We start from the raw sequence: 20,762 nt of genomic DNA on the forward strand, positions 1-20,762 counted from the left end.
CCTCCAGGACAGCGGCTCGGGGTCCGCCTGGTGAACGGGAGCAGCCACTGCAGTGGGACCGTGGAGGTCTGGCTGGAGCTGTCCTGGGAGCCCGTGTGTGGGGCGCTCTGGGACCGCCTGGCCTCTGAAGCCGTGTGTCTCGCCCTGGGCTGCGGGGGGGCCTGGGAAACCACACAGCCCACCTTGCCGTTCCTGGAGAAGCTGCCTGGGCCAGGTGTGGGGAACTCCAGTGCGGCCCCAAACTCCACGCTGGCCCTGGCGCCCGCCGTCCTGTGCAGAAGTCCCGACTGGAAGCTGTGCAAAGTGGTGGAACATGCGTGCAACAGCAGCGGGATGCCGGCCAAGGTCACCTGTGCAGGTACCTGTGGACCGCCACCTGCGTCCTGCCCGCCCCATCCTCAGGCCTTCAGCCATTGTCCCTCACTCCTGTCCCCAGTCCTCGCCACTGCTCCCAAGCCTTACCCTCCAGACGTCCCCCCACCCCCCACCCCACCCCAGTCGCAAACAGAGCTGGAGGACTGCAGCATTGCCTCATCTCCACTCCAAGCACGTCCTCTGATCAGCCCCCAGACCACTCCCCTACTAGATCTTCCGTTTGACCAGTTGGGTCCCCAATCCTTACTGGGTCTCTGGTCCTTACTGGTCCCACGCCTTCTCTCAAATAGGACCTCGATCTCTGCGCCTACCTCCCCTGTACAGGTTCCGCAGTGTCCCTTAGCATTGTCACTTTCCTGACCCAACCTGCTCTTCAGGCCCCGCCCACCAGGTTACTAGCCCCTCCCACCAGCTCCGGCCGCCCACCCGCGGGTATCCAGCCCTGCCCCCAGGTCCCTAGTCCTGAGGAGTTCCCCACCTCTGCCCATCAGGACCCCAGTCCTAACAGGGTTCCCCAGTCCTACCCCCTGAATTACCAGCTCCTCTCATTGGATCCACAGCCGCCGCCATCCTCCCTTCCTCCCTTCCTCGACCGCCCTCAAACCCTTTCTCCTCCTCCCGCAGAGAACCGCGCGGTGCGGTTGGTGGGCGGCAGCAGTCGGTGTGCAGGCCGCGTGGAGATGCTGGAGCAAGGCCAGTGGGGCTCGGTGTGCGATGACACGTGGGACCTGGAGGATTCCCACGTGGTGTGCAGGCAGCTCAACTGCGGCTGGGCGATTCAGGCCGTGCCTGGCTTGCACTTCGACCCTGGCCAAGGACCCATCCACCGGGACCAGGTGAACTGTTCAGGGGAAGAGACCTACCTGTGGGACTGCCCGGGCCTTCCAGGAGACGGGTACTGCGGCCACAAGGAGGACGCTGGCGTGGTGTGCTCAGGTCAGCAAGAGGGAGGTGGGGGTCAGAACCTCGGACAGCTCCCAACCCATACGGAAGGCCTGGGTGCGGGGAGCGATGGCCCCTGCTGATGTGAGCCCCAGTCCCCCAGGGAGGGTAAGACCCAGGCAAGCGCAATCCCGGGGACAGAGTGATAAACGACCTGGGAAAGGAAGCCGGGTGGAGTTTAGAGGTAGCAGGGGATCCAGAGTTGGAGTGACAAGCCTGCCCACCTCCTGGAGGAAACGACATGAGAGGGGAGACTCTTCCCCAGCGCGAGTTGGTCACCTGATTCAGAACAACAAGGGGAGACGGAGGCAGGGAGGCCCCTGAGGGTGCCGTGGGCAGTGCAGAGGAGGCCATGAAGTTCTGGTCCCGTGAGGCCTTCTCTTTCATGTGCATAGGAATGGGGAGTGGGGGTCTCGGTAAAGATGCATTCTGACTCAGGAGGTCCGAGCAGAGCTTGAGACTGCATTTCTCACAAGATTCCACGCCATGCTGACGCTGCTGGTCCGAGGCCCACAGTTTGAGTAGCTGGCCTGCCATGCTGGCCAGAGCGGGTGGAGCAGATGAGGGGGTGGGTAGACGGAGGAGGGAAAGCACTCAGGATCCGGAGGCTGACCGGCTGGGGGTGTTTGCATTCATGAGTCCGGTCTGGTGCGGGGTTCGGCCCAAAGGACCCCGACCTGACTCTGCCCCCATGGCCCACCTCTCCCCTGCAGAGCACCAGTCCTGGCGCCTGACTGGGGGCCGCGACCCCTGCGAGGGGCAGGTGGAGGTACAATTCCGTGGGGTCTGGAGCACAGTGTGTAACAGTGAGTGGTACTCACAGGAGGCCCACGTGCTCTGCCAGGCCTTGGGCTGTGGCACCATGGTCAGAATCCCCAGCGGGCGGCCCCACTCCCTGCCCGGCAGAATGTACTACTCGTGCACGGGGAAGGAGTCCACCCTGTCCGACTGCTCCTGGCGGTTCAACAACTCCAACCTCTGTAGCCAGTCAAGCGCAGCCCAAGTCCTCTGCTCAGGTACCCCTCCTCCCTGCCCCCACCTCACCCCCCTCCCCCAGATCTGCACCTGAGTCAGAAGCCTAAGAACTTGCACTAGGTCAGGAATAACAACAGTGCCCGCATTAGAGGGACCATTGTCTGCCAGCCCTTACACGTGTAGGCAGACAGGGCTAATCAAGCAGGACATTCTTGCCCACAGAACCTCAACTCAGCCCCCAGATATTTACTAAGGCTTTATCATATGTTAAGCAGTGGTCTCTGTTGACTGGCATTGGCTCAGGAGATGAAACCCACTGTCGTCCCAGGGCTGGGCTGGTGATCGTAGGTGGGTATAGGAAAATAATATTGGGGGACAAGAGTCTGGAGCCCCGACCACGTGGCAGGCCCTGGGGAGCACCTGATACCTCTTCCCTCATCGAAGCCTCATGTCCACGTTATGAATTGGATCCTGCCCTATTTCACCAGATCTAAGGGGGCATGGATATGTGACACTGTTATTATTTTATGTACCATGAAGGGCCAAAATGCTGCCAAAATAAAGTCACGGCGTGTCCTCGGTTGTAGCAGTTGATGCCGTCTCCCCAGTTTCAGAGGCGTTAGAACGTGGTAGACCCAAAGAAACATGGCATTAACGTCCCTGTGCAGTTGAGGCGCCTGGCTGTGAACTCCTGCTGCGCCTCTTGCTCACCCAGGGGGAGGCTTCCGTGCCATGAGTATGTGGACACCGATCCCAGCCACTCCGCAGGGGAGCGGGAAAATCAGGGAATATCTACCAAGGGACTTTGTGAGCTCCATCCCTTGCCTGTTAAATGATTGTGGTAATGATCCTCATGTCGGCTTCCCAGCTCCCAAGGCCAATGGGAAGAGCGAACCCAAGACTTAACAGAGAAAGGGATCTGTGGTCTGTAGCAGAGTTTTACAGAAAGAAGAGATACTTTTTTTTATTACCTCTTATTCTAACCAAAGAAACTTCCCAGCGTCTAATCCATGAGCCCTTCCTTATTGTTGGGGGGTAGAAAAGGCAGGTTTCCTTAACTATATGCCCCCCCACCACCCTGCTTCCCATGGGACTACGCCCATCACTCCAGGTCACGTGTCTGTCTTGTTCGGTGTCTAACACAAGGGCTGGCGCACAGTAGGTGCTCTGTAATATGTGTTGAGGGCATGACCTGTGCTTTCTGACAGGCTCCCGGAGTCTGCTCAACCTGTCCACTCCTGAAGTCCCTACAAGCGTTGAGCCGGTCACCGTAGGTGAGCGTCACTTGTTCTCGGTTTCTCAGAGAGGTGGGTGCATGCGTGCAAGTGTGCATATGCATGTGAGCGTGTGTGTGCACCTGGGAGGGGCCCAGAGGTTGATTCCCCATCCCCCACCTCCAGACAATGGCCCCCACCCTGCTGCACAGCTGTTTTCCTCCTCTCCCCTCACCTTCCTGCATTGTCAGAGCCCCAGCTCCCTGAATCCTGGTACTTCATGGACAGGAGCCCACTCTCCTGTCAGCTCCTGCTCAGCGGGAGGATAGAGCTGAAGAAAGCCCCTGCTGGTCTGGTCTGCCCCTGGCCAGTGGCAGGTGCACCAAGGGTAACAGTCAGTGTGTTTCTCACATCCCAGGCACTGGCCCAGAGCCCTCCCGTCACTCTTTCCTGGCCCTGTAACCCTCATGGCATCCCCATGGGGGAGGTCTCCTTAGATCCCTTACACAGAGAAAGAGGTTCAGGCTCAGGGGGTGAAGGCATGGCCAGCCAGCATTGGCTGGAGTGTGCACCACGCTGTCTGCCCACCAGCTGCGGATTGCTTGGTTGCCTCCCAGGAAGACTCCTGAGGCTCAAATTCCAGCCGTGCCTCCCACTAGCTGGGGATGGTGGGCAAGTCTCCACCTCCCTGAGCCTCAGATACTGTGACTGTAAAATGGGAGTGATAATCATGGTAGCTTTCTCCTAGCGCTGCTCTGAGTCTCCAGTGAATTAATTATTCTAAAGCCCTTGGAACAGGGCAATAAGCCATGTCTGAGCATTAGTTATTCTCCTGATTATTGAGTCCAGGCATGGAGCCCCTCGGCAACCCCAGGATGACCACAGGGGCTGGCCCAGGTTCACGGGCTCTGTGCCGTCCCCTGCTTCCACCAGAGGAGGGTGGACGAGGGGTTGGGTGTGGAGTGGAGGGGCACCTAGTGACAGAGAACTTGGTTGTGGATGAGGGCACAGAGAGGGAACAAAATGCTGGGGATGGCACAGTCTGTGGGGAGCTCCAGCCAGGACCACAGCACCCCCTGGCATGCTCTCTCTCACCGAGGTCAGGGCAGGGAGCCCATTTCCCCAGACCACACTCTATCTAATCCTTGGCCCACAGCCCTGCCCTCAGCCCTGGTCCTTCTGGGCCCCCATTCCCTGTATCCCCCACCACCCAGCCTCTCTCTTGCACACACTTCCTGCTGCTAAGTCCAATTCCCAGGCTGGTCCAAGTCACCCCCTTGGCCAATGGAGAAGAGGGAAGAAAATGAGAAGAAGGAGGGAGTCATTTCTGGGGAGGAGCAGACACTGTCCCCAGTGAGGGAGTCAGGACGATCACATCCCTCTGGCCCCCTGTGATGTTGTCACTACCATCCATCCAGCCCTGTGGGCTACATAGCCCAGGCCTTATTTTCTGAGCAGGAGGTGGGTCCTGTCTACCCTCTGACAAGGGCTCCATGCACCTGCTCCCTGCAGCCTCTATCCAGGCTTTGGGCTCTTTTAAGCAGGGATACAGCCGAGAGAGAAGATAGTGAGCCACACCAGGGCTGCAGGGCTGGGAGGTCCAGAATCACAGCCCTCCCTCATCCCTACCCTCAGGGAATACAGGTCTTGTAGGAAGGAGGCATCCAGGGCACAGAAAGGAGATCTTGCTCTCCTGATGGCCTGTTCACTGCCAGAGATGTCCACAAGTCACCTTCTCTGGGAAGCCAGCCTTGGTCTGCCCCCAAGAGAATTAGGTGCCCCTTGTAGGTCCTCATGCCCGCCCATACCTCCTCCCTGCAAGCGTGACACCATAGTGGATTGAGCCGTCTTATCCATCCCTCCACTAGGCAGCGCCCTCAAGGCCTGTGATGCCGATGTCACATTGGTACCCCTGGGGCTTAGAGGGCACACAGTAGGCACTCAATAACTGTTGAGCAGAAAGAGAGAGCCCTGTGGGCTGGTGGCCAGGGGAAAGTTTTCTTCCGTCAACTATTCATTCACTATGCATTTCTTGAGCACCTATTATATGCAAAGCTCCTAAAAGCAAATGGGCAAATTCAAAAAAATTGCCCGCAGAGAGGCTGGAGAGGCAAGAAGGGCAAGGAGAAGTCTATGTCCGTTCCTCTTTCTCCCTGACTTGGGGTTCTTGCTTCTAGAATCTTCTGTGACCGTGAAAACAGAGGACTGGAAATCACGGGAACTAATGCTCCTCATCCTTTGCATCATTCTGGGGATTCTCCTCCTTGGCCTACTCCTCTTCACAGCCTTCATATTCTTGAAAGTTAAGGGAAAATACGGTAGGTTCAGAGTTCTGGGAGCCACGGGAAAGACCCAGAGAGGAAAAGAAGCAGGCCTGAGGTGTGGCCCTCTCAGGAGGATGTGGGCCTTGTGGGACTCCAGCAGGAGTGGCCGTGATCCAGCAATGGCCACCCAGCCCTAGCCCCAGGGGGCACCTCCTGATGGGAAGGATTTTCTCACTTGCCCAGCAGAAGTGGTCCGTGCATGGAGGGGCCGACCAGACTTTGTGTGTACATGAGTGTGTGTTTGGGGTGGGGGCTGAGGAGGAAGGTGTCTTAATGAGAATAGGACCAAGAAGGCTGGGACAGAGCAAAAAATGACTTGTAGAGTCTTTGGCCCCCTCCCTCAGCCCTGCCAGTAATGGTGAATGACCGGTGCCTACTCAACACCACCCCAGACGGGATCAACAGCTATCAAGATGTTCCCATCACCATTCCCAAAGAAGAAGGTAAGATGTCACCCACCCTGGGGGTGGGGAGGGTTGGGGAGGACAGGAAGGGTATCCTTTCTGGAGGGTCAGTACTGTTTAGGTCAAAACAGTGCCCCTGCTGGAGAGGAGACCTCAGCCAGCCCACTGGGGCCTGTGGGACCTTGAACGTGTCATGTCTCAATCTGGGCCCTGAGGGGCAGAGGACCTTCCAGGGTAGTCATTCCAGCCTAGGCTTTGGAGAGTTCTGGAACAATACAGGCTCAGGGCATTTCTCAGAGGACTGTTCCACCCCACTCCTCGCCTGGTAGGTTTGGGATAGTATGGCCCCTTCCAGTGGCCCCCCCCCATCGGTCTTCCTGCAAAGCCCCATCAAGATTTTTCTGGAACATAATTTTATTTCATATCTTCGGAATGAAAGAAAAATGGAATCGGTCATCCATCTTTTACAACATGGGGGTTTGCGGTTCTTGAAATTCTTGTGAAGGAACTTGAGCTCAGTCACATTGCATTGTGACTGTATGAAGTCACCCTTATTTGAAAGCATTCAACGACAGGAAAACCAATACAAAACTCAGCCAAATAATATAAACATCCCCCGTGCATGGTGTCCAAGTGTTTAAGGGAAGAATATGAACACAGAACCTTGCCCGCAGGTTGGGCTCAAGGCACCTGCTCCATGACTATTACAGGCTAAGGGTTAGGACCGACACTGCCTGCCTCTCTGGACAAGGCCAGGGCCCCCCGGTGCGTGAGTTCCTTCAGCTGTAAAATGGGGACACAGATGTATGTACTTCACAGAGTCACTATGAGAATCCCAATGAGATGGTTTCTTAAATGTCAGAACAGAGCCCTGCATGCGACAACTGCTCTGTGTTTGGGAAAGAAACAGATGTTAATAGTTCCCCATGTTTGAAATGGGTTGGGGGAGCTTGGAAAACTCAGGCTGGATGGTCTTGTATAAGAAGGGCTCTCCCTGCCCCTCTGTCCCTGGTCCCTACTCCCTGCTGCCTTTCCCTGTGCCTTTCTGCCACCACCTGGCCACGCCCCCAACTCTGCTCTCTCCCCAGTTCCCCAGCTGCCCATCCAGGTCCAGGCCCCACTTCCCAAGGACTCGGACTCCAGCTCGGACTCAGATTATGAGCACTATGACTTCAGCGCCCAGCCTCCTGTGGCCTTGACCACCTTCTACAGTGAGTGCCTGGGCCGGGGCTCCCCAGGGGGCCCACCTGCCCCAACCAGGGAGAGGGTCCTGTTGGCTGGAGGCCTTCAGTGGGGCCCACCTCATCACCCCTGCATGCCCAGTGACCTAGACATGGTCCTGCACTGAAGCTTTCCAAGTGCTTTGTGACCCTAGAGACAACTCCATGTCTCTAGCCTCATTTTTTTCTACCTTTGTCTTTGGCCATGTGGGGTCTTCAGACCCGACCCCTGACCTCACCTACAGGTGGCTGCGTCTGTGTTGGACCAGGAAGTCCAGGAAAGAGCCACACTTAGATGGCTTCTCATGTGCTCATACCCCTTCTGTGTCCCATCCTGTCCCTCGGCCTCACCCCTTCCCCTCCCTTCATGGCGAGCCCAGCTTGAACCTCTTAGCCGGCTTTTCCAGCTCTCCTCCCTGCCTGCCGGGGATAGGAGCAAGACAGACAGAACTCAAGGCAGGGCCCACGCGATGCCAGAGGTTAGAGCAGAGAATCTCACACCTATGGTGTGACTCCTTTGGGAGCTTGTCAAATTCCTCCCAGCTCTCCCCAGGACCCAAGATGTAAGTTGGGATGAGAGTTTGACTATGTGTGACCAAGGCCCCAAATGGCAGTGCCCTGAGCAATCAGCAGGGGCCCAGGCTCCGGCTTTCTTGCTGTTGTGCAGTCCCTAGGATATTGCCCTCCTCCACATGGTCCAGAATGATTCACTGCCATGCCCACATCCTGGGTGGCAAGAGGGCAAGAGAAGGTGGGGTAGGGCCTACCCCAAAAGGCAGGATACCAGAGACACTCACATCACTCCCTCTCATAGACACACACACACACACACACACACACACACACACACACATATACACACTGGCCAGAACTTAAACACACCAGCTGCAACAGAGGCCAGCAGACAAAGCCTCCGTCCCGAGCAGCTATGTATCCAGCTATGTACCCGTCCTGAGCAGCTATGTACCCAGATAAAGCAGCTATGTACCCAGCTATGTACCAGAGGCTCTCCTGCTCCAGGAGGGGAGAATGGATATGGGGGACAATGAGTTGTCTGTGCCCCACCTGTTGAACCAGGGCCTCTGGGGTGGGAAATGAGTAATTCCATCAGCCATGCCATGAAGCAGGTCCCGAGAACCTGCTATTCCACGCCCAGGCCTGTAAGAGGCAGGACCAAGAGTCCAAAACCCTACAACCCTGTGACTCAGATTCAGTGGTACAGGCCCGAGGGCAGACTCCAAGATCCCAGACACTCAAGTCCTTAAGACGCAACAAATGCACAACATCTTCTCTGTTCTGAAGCGAGGGTACCCCAGAGCCTGGGAGGAGAGGATTCCAGACCTTCTGGCTTCTGCTCCGGGAAGGCTCCTAGATGGGGCCCTATCTGCCCAGAACCTCCGGGGCGCAAAGCCAGGACTCGCCCTGTTTCCTTAAGCAGAAGGCAGGGTGGCTGCCTGACCCCAGGCTGGTTAGAGACTGGACTAGAACAAGAGCCCGGGGTCTGATGGCAAATGCTAAGCCCCTCTGCACCCCTGGGGTGGTCCTCGCACACTGTTCAGCCTGAGGGCACTGTCCCAAGTCACCGTCTCAAGTCCGGGCTCCTGGGAGGAAGAGGTGGACTTGCCCCCCTCCTCACCACCCCCCTGCTTGTAGATTCTCAGCGTCACCGCGTGACGGAGGAGGAGGCCCAGCAGAACCGGTTCCGGATGCCTCCCTTGGAGGAAGGTGAGTGGGGCCAGGGAGGGGCGCATGGAGACAGTGATAACAGCTCACCCTGACAAATGCCAGTGGGAACCCCTGCCCCTCCGTCCAACAGGTCGTTCCTGATTCTAGAAGTTCCTCTTGGCATTTAGTTCTTCCTTGAGTCTAATTTAAAGCCCTCTGGAGGCATTGCTGCTGCTTTCCTCACCATCCCCCCTTTCCTGGGCCAGGACTGGAAGAGATGCGTCCTTCCGAGATCCCACCGGTCGGCGCCGGACACTACACGGCAGACGCCCCATCCATGGGCTCTCAGCACCGCCCCAGGAGCAACAGTGGGTCCAGCACCTCCTCTGGGGAAGACTACTGTAACAGCCCCAGCAGCAGGCTCCCTCCGTGGACGCCTCAGGTGTTCTCTGAGGAGAGAAGCCCCCTCGTGGAGCAGCCCCCCAGCCTGGAGCTAGCTGGCTCCCGAGGTACTTTTTCAGGTAAGCCGGGCCAGGAGGATTCTGTGCGCACCCCAGCCTCCCGTCCTACAGCCGACCTGGCCGGAGCAAGCATAAAGCTGGACGCCCTGAGCCAGGCTGAGTCCAGGATTCTGGCCCCGGGCTCTGTGGCCCCTTGCTGTGAGACCTGGGGCAAGTCTACATCCCTCTCTGGGCTTTCATTTCCTCAGTCATGGTCAAGTCAGGAACTTGACTCTTGTGAGCCATCAGGGCCTCCCAGCTCTGGCAGCTCCCAAGCTGGCTGTCTGCAGGCAGAGAGTGACCTGCTCTGGGTGTCTCCAGCAGGGCCCTCGGCCGATGACAGCTCCAGCACCTCCTCCGGAGAGTGGTACCAGAACTTCCAGCCGCCGCCCCAGGCCCCCTCGACGGAGCAGTTTGAGTGTCCAGGTGCCAGCGGCGAGGGAGGTGGTCCTGGAAGGGGGAGAATGGACAGGAAGTAGGGGGTGTATGTGTGAGGGAACTCTGGATCCATTGGATTCATTAGCCCAAGAAAGAAAGTAGATAAGGAAAGGGATTTTTTTAAAAACAAGAATATGAGGAGGTGGGAAAAATGGATGTGGATGGGACAGAGAACGTTCCAAAGAATGCCTTGAGAGGAAGTGAGCTCCCCATTAGTAGAGGCATTCAAGCAGAGGTAACCGATGGCCCCTTGGGGGAGACTGTGGTAGGAGGCAGTGTGCCAGCAGTCAGGTCGCCCGTCGTTTCCTGTGAGCGTGGAGACTACAGCCCTAAACGGCACGGCGGAGGCTCTGCCTTCTGGACTGACATTCTAGCAAGGGAGATGGTAACGAACAAGATGACATGAAGGGGGTCTGGTCACTGCACCGCACACAGCATCGCAGGGGAGGGGTGTGTCCCATGGGACAGAAGGGGCCGTGACCAGCCTCCCACTGACCCGAGCCTCCGGCCACACAGGGTCCCCCACCACGAGGCCTGACTCCCTTGACAGTGAGGACTACGACGACATCGGCGCAGCCTAGGCTGGGCCCAGCGAGGCCCCAGGGGGCTCCCTTCTGTGGGACTCCTGCTCTCCCTGCCCCTACTCTCCCACCCTACCCTCCCACATCGTCCTCCAGGGGTTCACAGGCCTTCCCTGGAGAGATCTAGGGAAAGTGCTCACCCTGCCCTCACTGCTCAGTCTCCATCCATCAGACAGAAGCTACTGGCCCAGCCCTCCCTCGGCCCCAGACAGCCCCAAGGTGGAGGGTGCTGCCTCGGAGAGGTAGTGAGCTCTCTGTCTCAGGGTTGGATGAGCAACCTGAGCCATTCTCAGCGGCTGCGAGGAGGGGCTGAACTGAATGATTCCTGAGGCCCGTCCTGACCCTCGGCCGTCTGAGTCTCAGACAGCTCAGGGCCCGGAGGTACTGAGAGAGCAGAAAGGGGCCCCATCCCAGGGCTGCTCGCCAGACTCCCTCTGGAGACACTGGGAAACCACCAGAGCACAGCCCTGTTCTGCACGGACAGTGCCTGGACAGAAGATCCTTACTCTGAGCTTCCTGTGGCTTCCAAAGATGGCCCTCGCCCAGCTGCCCCAGAGACTCAGAGTCGGGCCCCCGGCCCCGCAGGAGCAGAAGCACAGAGTCGTCTGCCAGGAGGGGCCCAGAGGCTGCACTAAGCCCCCGTGCTCATCTGTCTGCTTGGGTTCCTGGGACCTTCCCCGAGGAGCACGTGACTATGCGGTGTCTCTCCTGGAGCCACGGACGTGTCCAGGCGGCCTCCAGAGAGAGGCCCAAGGGCTCAGAGCCGGCTGCCGGTGTCCTGGTCTGAGTGTCCTGAGATTAAAGTCATTGCTGAATAAAACCGGGCCGTAGAGTGACACGTCCTTGAGCTTCTACAGTGCCCAGGCCTCTGTGTGTGTGTTTGTGCGTGTGTGTCCGTGCTTGTGCATGTGTGTGTGTATGTTGTAGGAGCAGCCCTATCCATCATGCTGGAAATGTTAGGGACCTGGAAACCTCCCATGGCCCAGGGCCATGAAAAATGCTGCGGACACAGGAACAGGAGGACACCAGGCCTGCCTTCGTGGAGGAGGTGGAGGAGGACTCACAGGCCTTTGCGTTCAGCGGCCAGCTCCCCACCTCTTCTCTGCCCCACTCAGGCCCTGGCTCACTGGCTCCAAGAGTTTCAGAGTCATGCCGGGGGATTTTTATGCCCAGAGCCACCTGGCAAAGAATGGGTCCCAGGCCAGGAGGAAGGAACTGGCAAGGAGGCGGGCGTATGGACAGCAGGGCTGGGTTGGGGTTGTGTCCTCCTCCATGGCTCTGAGGCTGGGAATTCAGCCCGGCTGCAAAGGCCAATGCCCAGCTCTGCCTTCTGAGTGAGGGCTGGGGGTTGGGTTTCCTCAGAGCAGGCAGGTGCTGGAGGAGGCCCGGCTGTGGATCCTGCCCTGAGGGGCTAAGTAAGGCCCGTTTTCCGTTCACCTGTCCCAGAGGTGGAGACTAAGCTCGCACTCCCCAGGGCAACCGTCACAGGATGTGGTTGCCGGCGATGGCCCCCTTCTGGCCCTCTGTACCCTCCCCAGCCAGGCTGGGGGATTCCTAGGGGAGGAACCAGTGCTGGGCTGGCGGGGGCGGCCAGGACAGAGTCCCAGGATGGTTTGCACAGCCATTTTTGTCAGACAGCCGGGGTTCAAATCCCATCTCCTCCCCGTGTGGCCACTGGCAAGCCACTCGACATCTCTCAGCCTTTGCTGTGAGGTCTGTCTGTGAGTCAGGCACAGCGGTGCCACACAGCTGGTTGCAAGGGGTAGAGGCTTAGCAATCAATGTTCTCTCTCGGTAGAGGCGAGAGAGCTCCATGAAGGGAGAAAGAGAAGAAGAGAAGACAGCCAGCGATCCCCAGAGGGGTGTCCGTGCACTGGTGCTGTTTGAGGAGGCACGGGGAGCATCTCACTTTCCAGATGAGGACACAGAGGCCCGGGAGGCAAAGGACTTGTCCAAGGTCACTCAGAATTAGTAACTGAGTCCCCATTCAGCCCTCCCTCCCCTTCCCCCTCCCACCGGGGCTCAGACCTGGAGATGGAGACACCTTCTGAGCTCTCTCTCAAGCCACCTCCCCTTCCCTGGCCTCCTCTCCATCCACACACACCGTTCTGAGAGAAAATGGTAAACTCTGAGACAAGTCCTTCCTTGCCCAGGGAGCCTGGCTGCACCAGGGTCACATAAGTCAGGGGGGCTTTCTGACGGCTGCTGACCAGAGCCAGTCCCCTGCGTTGGGTGATGGGGGCTGCTCACAGACAAGGCCTTTCCCAGCCATGTCTATGCCTCCAGGGGACTCAGACCATTGCTTCTGGAGCCAGACCCTCTGCTGGAGGTGGACAGGCAGAGATCAAGGACATCAGCTTTGATCCAAAGGAGGGAGGGAACAGGAGCTGGGCAGGCAAGTCCCAAACCTAAGCCGGTGTGCTCACCTCCACTCTTATGAGACCAGGCATTATAATAGGCCTCTAGGATCTAGGAGAGGAAACACCAGGATGTTAAATGGCTGTGGCAGCTCAATCAATTTCAGAAACATCGATGGGGCTGTGGGGCGGGGGGCTCCATCGGAGCAGGGAGGCCCTGCAGGAAATTTATGGCTCTGCAAGCCAGTGAGACAATGAGCCCAGGGAATGGGGTCCAGGAGAGCCCCTGACCCAGCTGGAGGGAGGCCATCTGGAAAGACCTTTGTCTAGGGTAGGGGTGTGAGCAGTGTGTTTGAGGTGGGTTGTAAAGGATGAATAGGAGTTTGCTGTCAGTGGGAAAGGGCATTCCGAGTCAGTGGGATGGCATGAGTAAAGATAGCACAAGAAACCAGGGAGTTCACAAGGTAAAGGGTGGTCCAGCCTGATAAGAGCAGAGGCTGAGGACAGTCCGTTCTCATACCGGCTCTATTTTGTAGGTAAGAAAACAGAGGCCCAGAGAGGTTAAGTAAAATGCCCAAATTGCGCAGCTAAAAAGCGACAGCTGTTCCGTGCTGTCTGGATTCAGAGTCTAAGCATTAACCATGGTGCTTCCAGCAGAAACCTGTTCCTGTCCCTGTGCCCATGGGAGCACAGCTAGAGCCCAAACCTAGCTCTGAAATCTGGAGACACTGGCCCGTCTGTCCACCAACAGCACAGACACGCTGGCTATAGGGATTCTGGGCTCAGGGATGGAGACTAACTCACGATCTGGGCCCCTCTATGGGACCATGGTCTACGCTGGCCCTGGAGCATGAGAGGAGAGAGACCGAGCCCTCGCCTTGGGGAGACACACAGATGCCAGCAGCTGTGGCGTACGTGGGTGCAGGGGTGGCGGTGATGGTGGCCATGAGGAGCTTTGTACCTGCCAGGCATACGTTATTTCATACAATCCCCATATGGGCTCTCGGAGAAGGTACTATCCTCCCTACCCTATAAGTAAGGAAACGAGGTCCAGAGAAGCTAAGTGACCAGCCAGAAGCCACACAGCTGGGCAGGTAGCACAGGTTTTCTACCTAAATCCAGAGCCCCGTGTGGAACCACCGCACTGCACAATGGGGGCCTCTCATGGGCACATTTAACTCACACACCCTTCCCCGTATGTGCTCGGCAGCAAAAGAGAAAGGAAAGGAACAGTGGAGCCCACAGCCCCCGTCAGTGAACAGACACCGGAGGGAGGAGGGACATGGGAGCTGGGGGGCCCTCTCTTTCCCCAGACCGCCTGGGCATCTCGCCACTTTAGTCACTAACGGCTCGACTTGTTCATGCACAGTGGGCTTGAACATGAACCCGTCCCTTCATCTGGGAGGTCCAGCGCTGGAGGGAGAGAGGTCTCTGTTGGAGACATGCAGGATGGGCTCAGACACCAGAGCCTTCCTCAGGGAGCCTGCTTTTTCTTTCCCGCCCTCCCTCGCTCCTTTCCTCCCTTCATTCCTATTTCTTTTTCTCCTCCTTTCCTCTTCTTTCTTTTAAATAGTAAACAGTTGCCTGGTTCAAAACTCCAAACAGCACACAAAGGCTGAGCATGAGAATCTTGTCACCCCGCTATCTGCCCTCTCCCCTTGCTCTTTCCCCTCCCCAGGTAAACAGTCTGGTTTCTCTGATGCAAAGACAAGCAAATACGAGTATCTCTTGCTTCCCTTCACCCTTGCTTACTAAAGAACTAGAAAGAAAGAAAAAGAAAGAAAGAAAGAAAGAAAGAAAGAAAGAAAGGAAGGAAGGAAGGAAGGAAGGAAGGGAGGGAGGGAGGGAGGGAGGGAGGGAAAGAAAGAAGAAAGAAAGAAAGAAAGAAAGAAAGAAAGAAAGAAAGAAAGAAAGAAAGAAAGAAAGAAAGGCGTTCTAACCACACTCCTAGGCTCCTTGCTCCTTCTCACTTCTCAAGGCATGCCAGAAAATTCTCCTGAGGGTTACCAGAAGTAATGTTGGCCACGTTCAAGGTTTGTTCCCCATGCTAGCCAAGCTCACAACCTCTGCTTCTTGTGCGACTCCGACACAGTGCTCCAGAGGGTTGTGTGGACAGAGAGGAGGAAGCCACCAGCTCTGACAGAGTTTGCTGGGGAGAGCAGGACAAAAGAGAGAACAAATGAGTCGGCCATTGGAGGATGAGTAGGAGTTCTCTGGACAGGAAAGAGAGTGAAGGGCGTTCCCAGCGGCAACATGGGCCAACATGGTGCTCGTTGGGGGGAGGGGGGAGGGGACAGGGAGTCCACATGTGGGAAAAAACCCTGGGGAGCATCTCCGAGGGTATATAACCTTAGCCAAGGCTTTGGTCGTCATCCTCCAGGTGCTGGGGAGTCCTGAGGAGTTTCCAAGGCAGGGAAGTGATTGGATGCAACAGATTCTCTTGAAAGATCACTGCTGCATTGGAGGGAAACCAGTTGGGGCTGGTCCCCAAGCATTGATGATCAGGACTGGGGTGGGGTGACTGTTGGGGAAGGTGGTGGCAGGTGGCCACGTACATAGGAGACGACTTTCTTACATGGCACCTCCAGCCACAGTCATGCTGTGACAGTGACATTAACACAGGTCCCATCCCCCAGTACTTACTATGCATCAGGCACTGTTCTGGGAATATTCCAGGTACTGATGCGTCAATGCTCACAGTGGCTCCATGAGCATCATCTCATCTCATGGCTAAGGAAACCCCAGGCTTAGGAAGGTTCAGAGTTTTCTGCCCAGGCTGGCAACTGGTCATGGTGTGGCCAGACTCTGGCCACCACTCCATGTGGCCTCCTGAGGTAGGAAGGGCCATGCCAAAGGCTCATGTCTGTGGTTACTGACCTGATACCTAGCCAGGAGCGCCGTACCCTTCATGCTTCATACCTCTCAACTCATGGCATTCTCCAGACCTCCAGAAGAGCCCAAGGGTGGAGGCCAGGAGGAGGCGTGGGCACGATTCTCCTCCCAGGGGCCCATCTCCAGTCTGTTCCCTGGGCTGCAGAAGGTGGTTCTATGGGGGCATGGGTTCTGGCTTCCCTGCCATGGGCGGGCATCTCCTGTGGGTACCCAACTTTTTCCACTGGAGACCTTGCCCCCAAGGCACATCTGCCAAGCCCAGCTCAGGTTCCCATCCTGGCCCACCGCCCCCTCTGCAGTTTCCTCTTCTATGCCTCCCTGAGACCCTCCCGACGGTCCCCAAGGTGGGCAGAGGTGGCCAGAGCCCCGCATGGCCGCTCGGCATGGGCCACACTTGGCCATGCCCCCAGACCCCAATTCTGGCTTTGTAAAGATGGGATGGAGTCTCCAAAACGGGGAGGAAGAGGGGAGACCCGTCGAAGAAGGGATGAGTTCAAAGTAGCCTCAGTGGAAAGTTCATCTCCCACCACATCCTTCAGCTGTTTACCAGTTTGACGCAGCTCTGGCATCCTGACATGAAAAGAGGCTCACCCCTCACCAGCATCATCAAGGAAGGACCAAAATAGCAGCAGAGGAAGACAAAGACGAGGGAGACAGAGGCAGGGAGGAGAGAGAGGGTGCATGATGGACAGGGAGGAAGGTAAGCGGGAGGCAGCTGCTGTTGTGCAGACAGTGGGAGAGACAGCAAGGTCAAAGCCTCCTCTAACCCCTGCCACCACCACCCCACCCCCGGAGCTGGGCACTGCCCTGAGACCCTGACCCATGCAAGGTCACTTCAATCTCTCAGGGCTCTCAGGGCAACAAGATAGTCCCTCTCCTTCCAGGAAAGAAAAGTGAAGCCCAGAGAAGTCATGGAGCTTGTTCACGCCACCCAGCTAGGACCTGGAGGAGGGTCAGTCAGTAGGGGCTCCTGCACGTAGACAGGAAGGAGAAAAGGGAGGAAGATGGACAAGTAGAAGGCTGGAGAATGACAGGATGGGCTAGAGGCCCAGGGACAATGGTGAAGCAACTTCTCTTAGAGAGGGATTGCCCCCCTCCCCGCCACTGACGGGACCCCAGTACTGTCCTGGCTGAAGGCAGGTACCCTTTCTGGCTCCTCCTGCCCACCAGGGCAGAGGACGAGTCGTCCTCCGGGACCTTCACTGACTTCTGAGCACCCCGCTCTGCCTGTAGGGTCTCCTGGACCCCTCATCCCCCTGGTCCTCATCCCCTCCAGTCCCTCACAGCAGTGAGAGAAAAACAACCCACGTCTGTGCTCACAAGCACGTTCCCCCATAGGTCTGTGAGCCACACTCCACTGCCCTCTGGAAGACAGGGGCAGGGGTCCTTCTTCCCTCCAAAGCCTCCCCTTTGAGGCACGTCCACCCCTCCCGTGGGCCTCACCCAGACCCTGGGGCCTGCCATGGAGGCCAGTGGGGGCTGCTGTCATCTGAGGAAGAGACACTAAGGTAGCTGGAGTCCTCACCCTCCAACTTTCCTGCATGACTGAGACACAGCGATACTGTCCAGGACAGCCTCCCTCTTCTCCCCCAAACCTGCAGCCCCTTCTGCACCAGCGCCCCAACTTCCCGCAGCTGGCTCCATTTCCTGCTGCCCCTTTCAAGCATCCCCCTTCCTGGGAACCCATAGGATCCCCCAGGCTCACGCCCACACTCCCCCTGGGTCAAGAACAACCCTTCCCTGGAGAGAGCCCCTGTGGGGTCTCAGATCATGCAAGGCCATATGACCTGTCCCCAGGGCACCCTCCCCAGCAACTAGTGCAAGACCGTGGTAGCCAGGCTGTCCTGCTCCCCTGGCTGCTGGGGAGCACTCCAAGTGTGGGGCGAGGCAGCAGCGTTGAATCTGAAGCTGCCCAGTAAAAATCCTAAGCTATGTTCCCCCTGGTTCCAGAAAACTCATCTCTCCCGGCCACGTTCAAGTGCTCCAGCTGCCTAGTTGGGCTTCCTTCTCCATTCTCAGTGTTATGAGTTGTGTGTCCAGTGCCCCCTGCAGCTGAGATCCGCCCACCTCAGCGCCCAGAAGGGAGCCCAGCGCCACCCCCCCATGCCCTGCACCCCGCCCCCCGAGGCAGATTCCTGCCCAGCAATCTAGAGTAACTTCTGTCTCATCCCTTGATCCACAGTCTAACCCAGTGGGATGAGGGGCCGGGGGAGGATGAACTTGATGTAAACCAACTTTTCTCAAACCTCAGTTTTCCGTGTGTCTTCATGGTTTCGCTGTATCAGCGGACCATTAGCTCTTCGGTTACTGAATCTGGGCATATCTCCTTGTATCGAGCTTTGCAGATACCGCGTTTCCTGCAAATCGAAGCCCCGTGGCGACCTTGCATCGAGCAAGCCCCTCAGCCTCCCTTGGCTAACAGCGTTTTCTCCCTTCGTATCTCTGCATCGCGTGTTGGTAGTGCTCACGGTATTTCATTATCGGGATCATTGCTCCAGGGACCTATGATCAGTGACCTTTGATGTGACCCTGGAAATTGTTCTGGGGTGCCATGAGCCATGCCCACGTAAGACAGTGAACGTTATCCATACGTGTTGTGTGTGTCCTGACTGTTCCACTAACCAGCCACTTCCCATCTCTCCCCTTCTTCCGGCCTCCCTGATCCCTGAGACACGACAATATTGAAATTGGCAATAAACAAGCTCACGGTAACCCAGAGGTGTTCTAGTGACGAAGGGTCGATCAGTGCAGCAAACTTTATTGTTGTCTCATTTTAAGAACTTGCCAGAGGCACCCCAGCTTTCAGCGTCCACCACCCAGGCCCGTCGGCGGCCACCAACATCGAGGCAAGACCCTCCACAGGCGGCAATGATGACTCACTGAAAGCTCAGATGACGGTCAGCATTTTGGGGTGATACTTTAAGGTATATATACACTTTTTTTTAGACATCATTCTGAGGCACACTTAATTGACCACAGAGTAGCATAAGCGTAACTTTTACATATACTAGGAAACCGAAAAGCTCATTGGACTCTCTTTATTTCAAGATTGACCTTATGGCAGTGGTCCGGAATTAACCTATGATATATCCTAGGTGTGCTTGTAGTTTTTCTATAGATGGATTCATATATTTTTTTTAACTTAAGAGTATTGTAAAGGAAATATTTAGCCATCTTACAAAATATCTGGTATGTGCTTTTCAGAAATGCTAATGTCCCAAACTACAAAGATCCAGGAATTATTTCAGACCAAAGGAGATAAGGAGATCTGGCAACTGAATGCGAGGTCTGATCTCAGGTTTCCTTTTACTATAAAGGACGTCACGGGGCCGATGGTGAAATGCGAATGAATTCTGCTGATCAGATAGGGTCGTATCAGTGTTAAATCCCTGATTTTGTATGTGAGCTGTAGTTATGCATGAAAATATTGTGGCTTTTAGGAAATGCACATGAAAGTATTAACGGATTTAGGAGTAAAGGGACAACTTCCATTTAATTGGTTCAGGGAAAAAGTGATCTCTGCGTGGGGGTGGGGGCTGTGTTGGGGGAGTGGGAGATAAGGTAGTGAAATAGCAACCCTGGCGGATAGCCAGAAATGACGGGTATCCGGGGATTCTTTATTTCATTCTTGCAACTTTTCTCTAAGTCTGAGATCGTTTTAAAATTTAAAACACATGTAAAGGGAACCCGAGGAGCAGGCGCACGTTTAAAGGAAACGTGATGTTGTTGTTCTAAGGGGAAAACCAGTATCACTTGCTACAAATTGAAGGTAAGTCCTTTCAAAGCCCAACGGCTGCTCTTGCTATAGATCCGTTAGTCGGCTGAGTGTGAATCTAGACCTGCCCTTTCTTGGTTCCACGTGGGGATGGGCAAGGGCGGGAGGGTGTTCAGATGTCCTCTCTCTGGCCTAAGGTGTTCACCTTGCTGTCAGAGAAAGGCCGGCACAGGGCTAACAAGGGCGATGCTTTCTCACTAAGTGAGCTGATGATAGAGTCCCATCCTATGGCTGTGAGCTCAGGGACATTTACTTCATGACAGTTTGTTTAATGGGCACCCTCAGTGCCAACTGTGGCACGGAGAGAGGACAGGGTCCCTGCCCTCGGGGAGCTCACAGCTGGGTGGAGACCGTTAGGGGCGGTACTAGGATGGAAAGGGGTCCCAGTAGAGCTCACTTCTTCCAATCCGGTGTTCCCAAAGTCCCCAGAATCCAAAGATGGTGACCCCGGGAGGCCAGCAGGTGCCCAGGGAGCAGGTACACAGCAGCGGGCACACAGCAGCGCCCACTGGGAGCTGGGGAAGAAAAGAGATCACCAGCATGTGAGAAACAAGGTGGCGGGATCCACCCCCACAGCCCATCACACCCAGGACGACAGAGCAAGCTGAGTCGACTTAGTCTTTAATGTCTTGTTTGACTCCCCCCGTTACCCCACACCCGTGCTGCTCCCTCCTCGGATGGCAAGGGAGGCTTTCCCCCCACTATTCTGATGACATATCTCATTTCTAAAAAGTAACTTTCTTGTTTTAAAGTAGTTTAGAGGGGCGCCTGGGTGGCTCAGTGGGTTAAAGCCTCTGCCTTTGGCTCAGGTCATGATCCCAGGGTTTTGGGATCGAGCCCCGCATCAGGCTCTCTGCTCGGCGGGGAGCCTGCTTCCTCCTCTCTCTCTCTCTGTCTGCCTCTCTGCCTACTTGTGACCTCTGTCTTTATAAGGTAGTTTAGATTTACACAAAACATTACATAGACAGTAGAGTTCTAGAGTCGAAGCCCCGTGGCGACCCCATCCCATTTTCCCCCACTACTAACATCTTCCGTTAGAATGGCATATTGATCACAATTAATGAGTCCGTGTTGATACATTACTAGGAACGAATGTTTATA

At 56.3% G+C, this 20,762-nt stretch overlaps 1 protein-coding gene across 1 annotated transcript in view; it reads left to right on the forward strand.

The window, feature by feature from the left end:
* CD6 (CD6 molecule) overlaps positions 1 to 10,896 on the forward strand; it is a 37,506-nt gene extending 26,610 nt beyond the window's left edge. Inside the window, exons 3-13 of the mRNA XM_032879146.1 lie at positions 8 to 358; positions 1,000 to 1,311; positions 2,031 to 2,333; positions 3,501 to 3,566; positions 5,684 to 5,824; positions 6,175 to 6,273; positions 7,323 to 7,445; positions 9,108 to 9,179; positions 9,386 to 9,640; positions 9,944 to 10,045; positions 10,574 to 10,896. Of these exons, the coding sequence (XP_032735037.1) occupies positions 8 to 358; positions 1,000 to 1,311; positions 2,031 to 2,333; positions 3,501 to 3,566; positions 5,684 to 5,824; positions 6,175 to 6,273; positions 7,323 to 7,445; positions 9,108 to 9,179; positions 9,386 to 9,640; positions 9,944 to 10,045; positions 10,574 to 10,638 (1,889 nt within the window). The 3' untranslated portion in view covers positions 10,639 to 10,896. The remainder of the gene's footprint in view (positions 1 to 7; positions 359 to 999; positions 1,312 to 2,030; positions 2,334 to 3,500; positions 3,567 to 5,683; positions 5,825 to 6,174; positions 6,274 to 7,322; positions 7,446 to 9,107; positions 9,180 to 9,385; positions 9,641 to 9,943; positions 10,046 to 10,573) is intronic.
* Positions 10,897 to 20,762: the final 9,866 nt, after the last annotated feature.

This window comes from Lontra canadensis, unplaced genomic scaffold (assembly GCF_010015895.1).
Source record: "Lontra canadensis isolate GAN:19392208 unplaced genomic scaffold, GSC_riverotter_1.0 scaffold66, whole genome shotgun sequence".
NCBI classification, from domain to species: Eukaryota; Metazoa; Chordata; class Mammalia; order Carnivora; family Mustelidae; genus Lontra; species Lontra canadensis.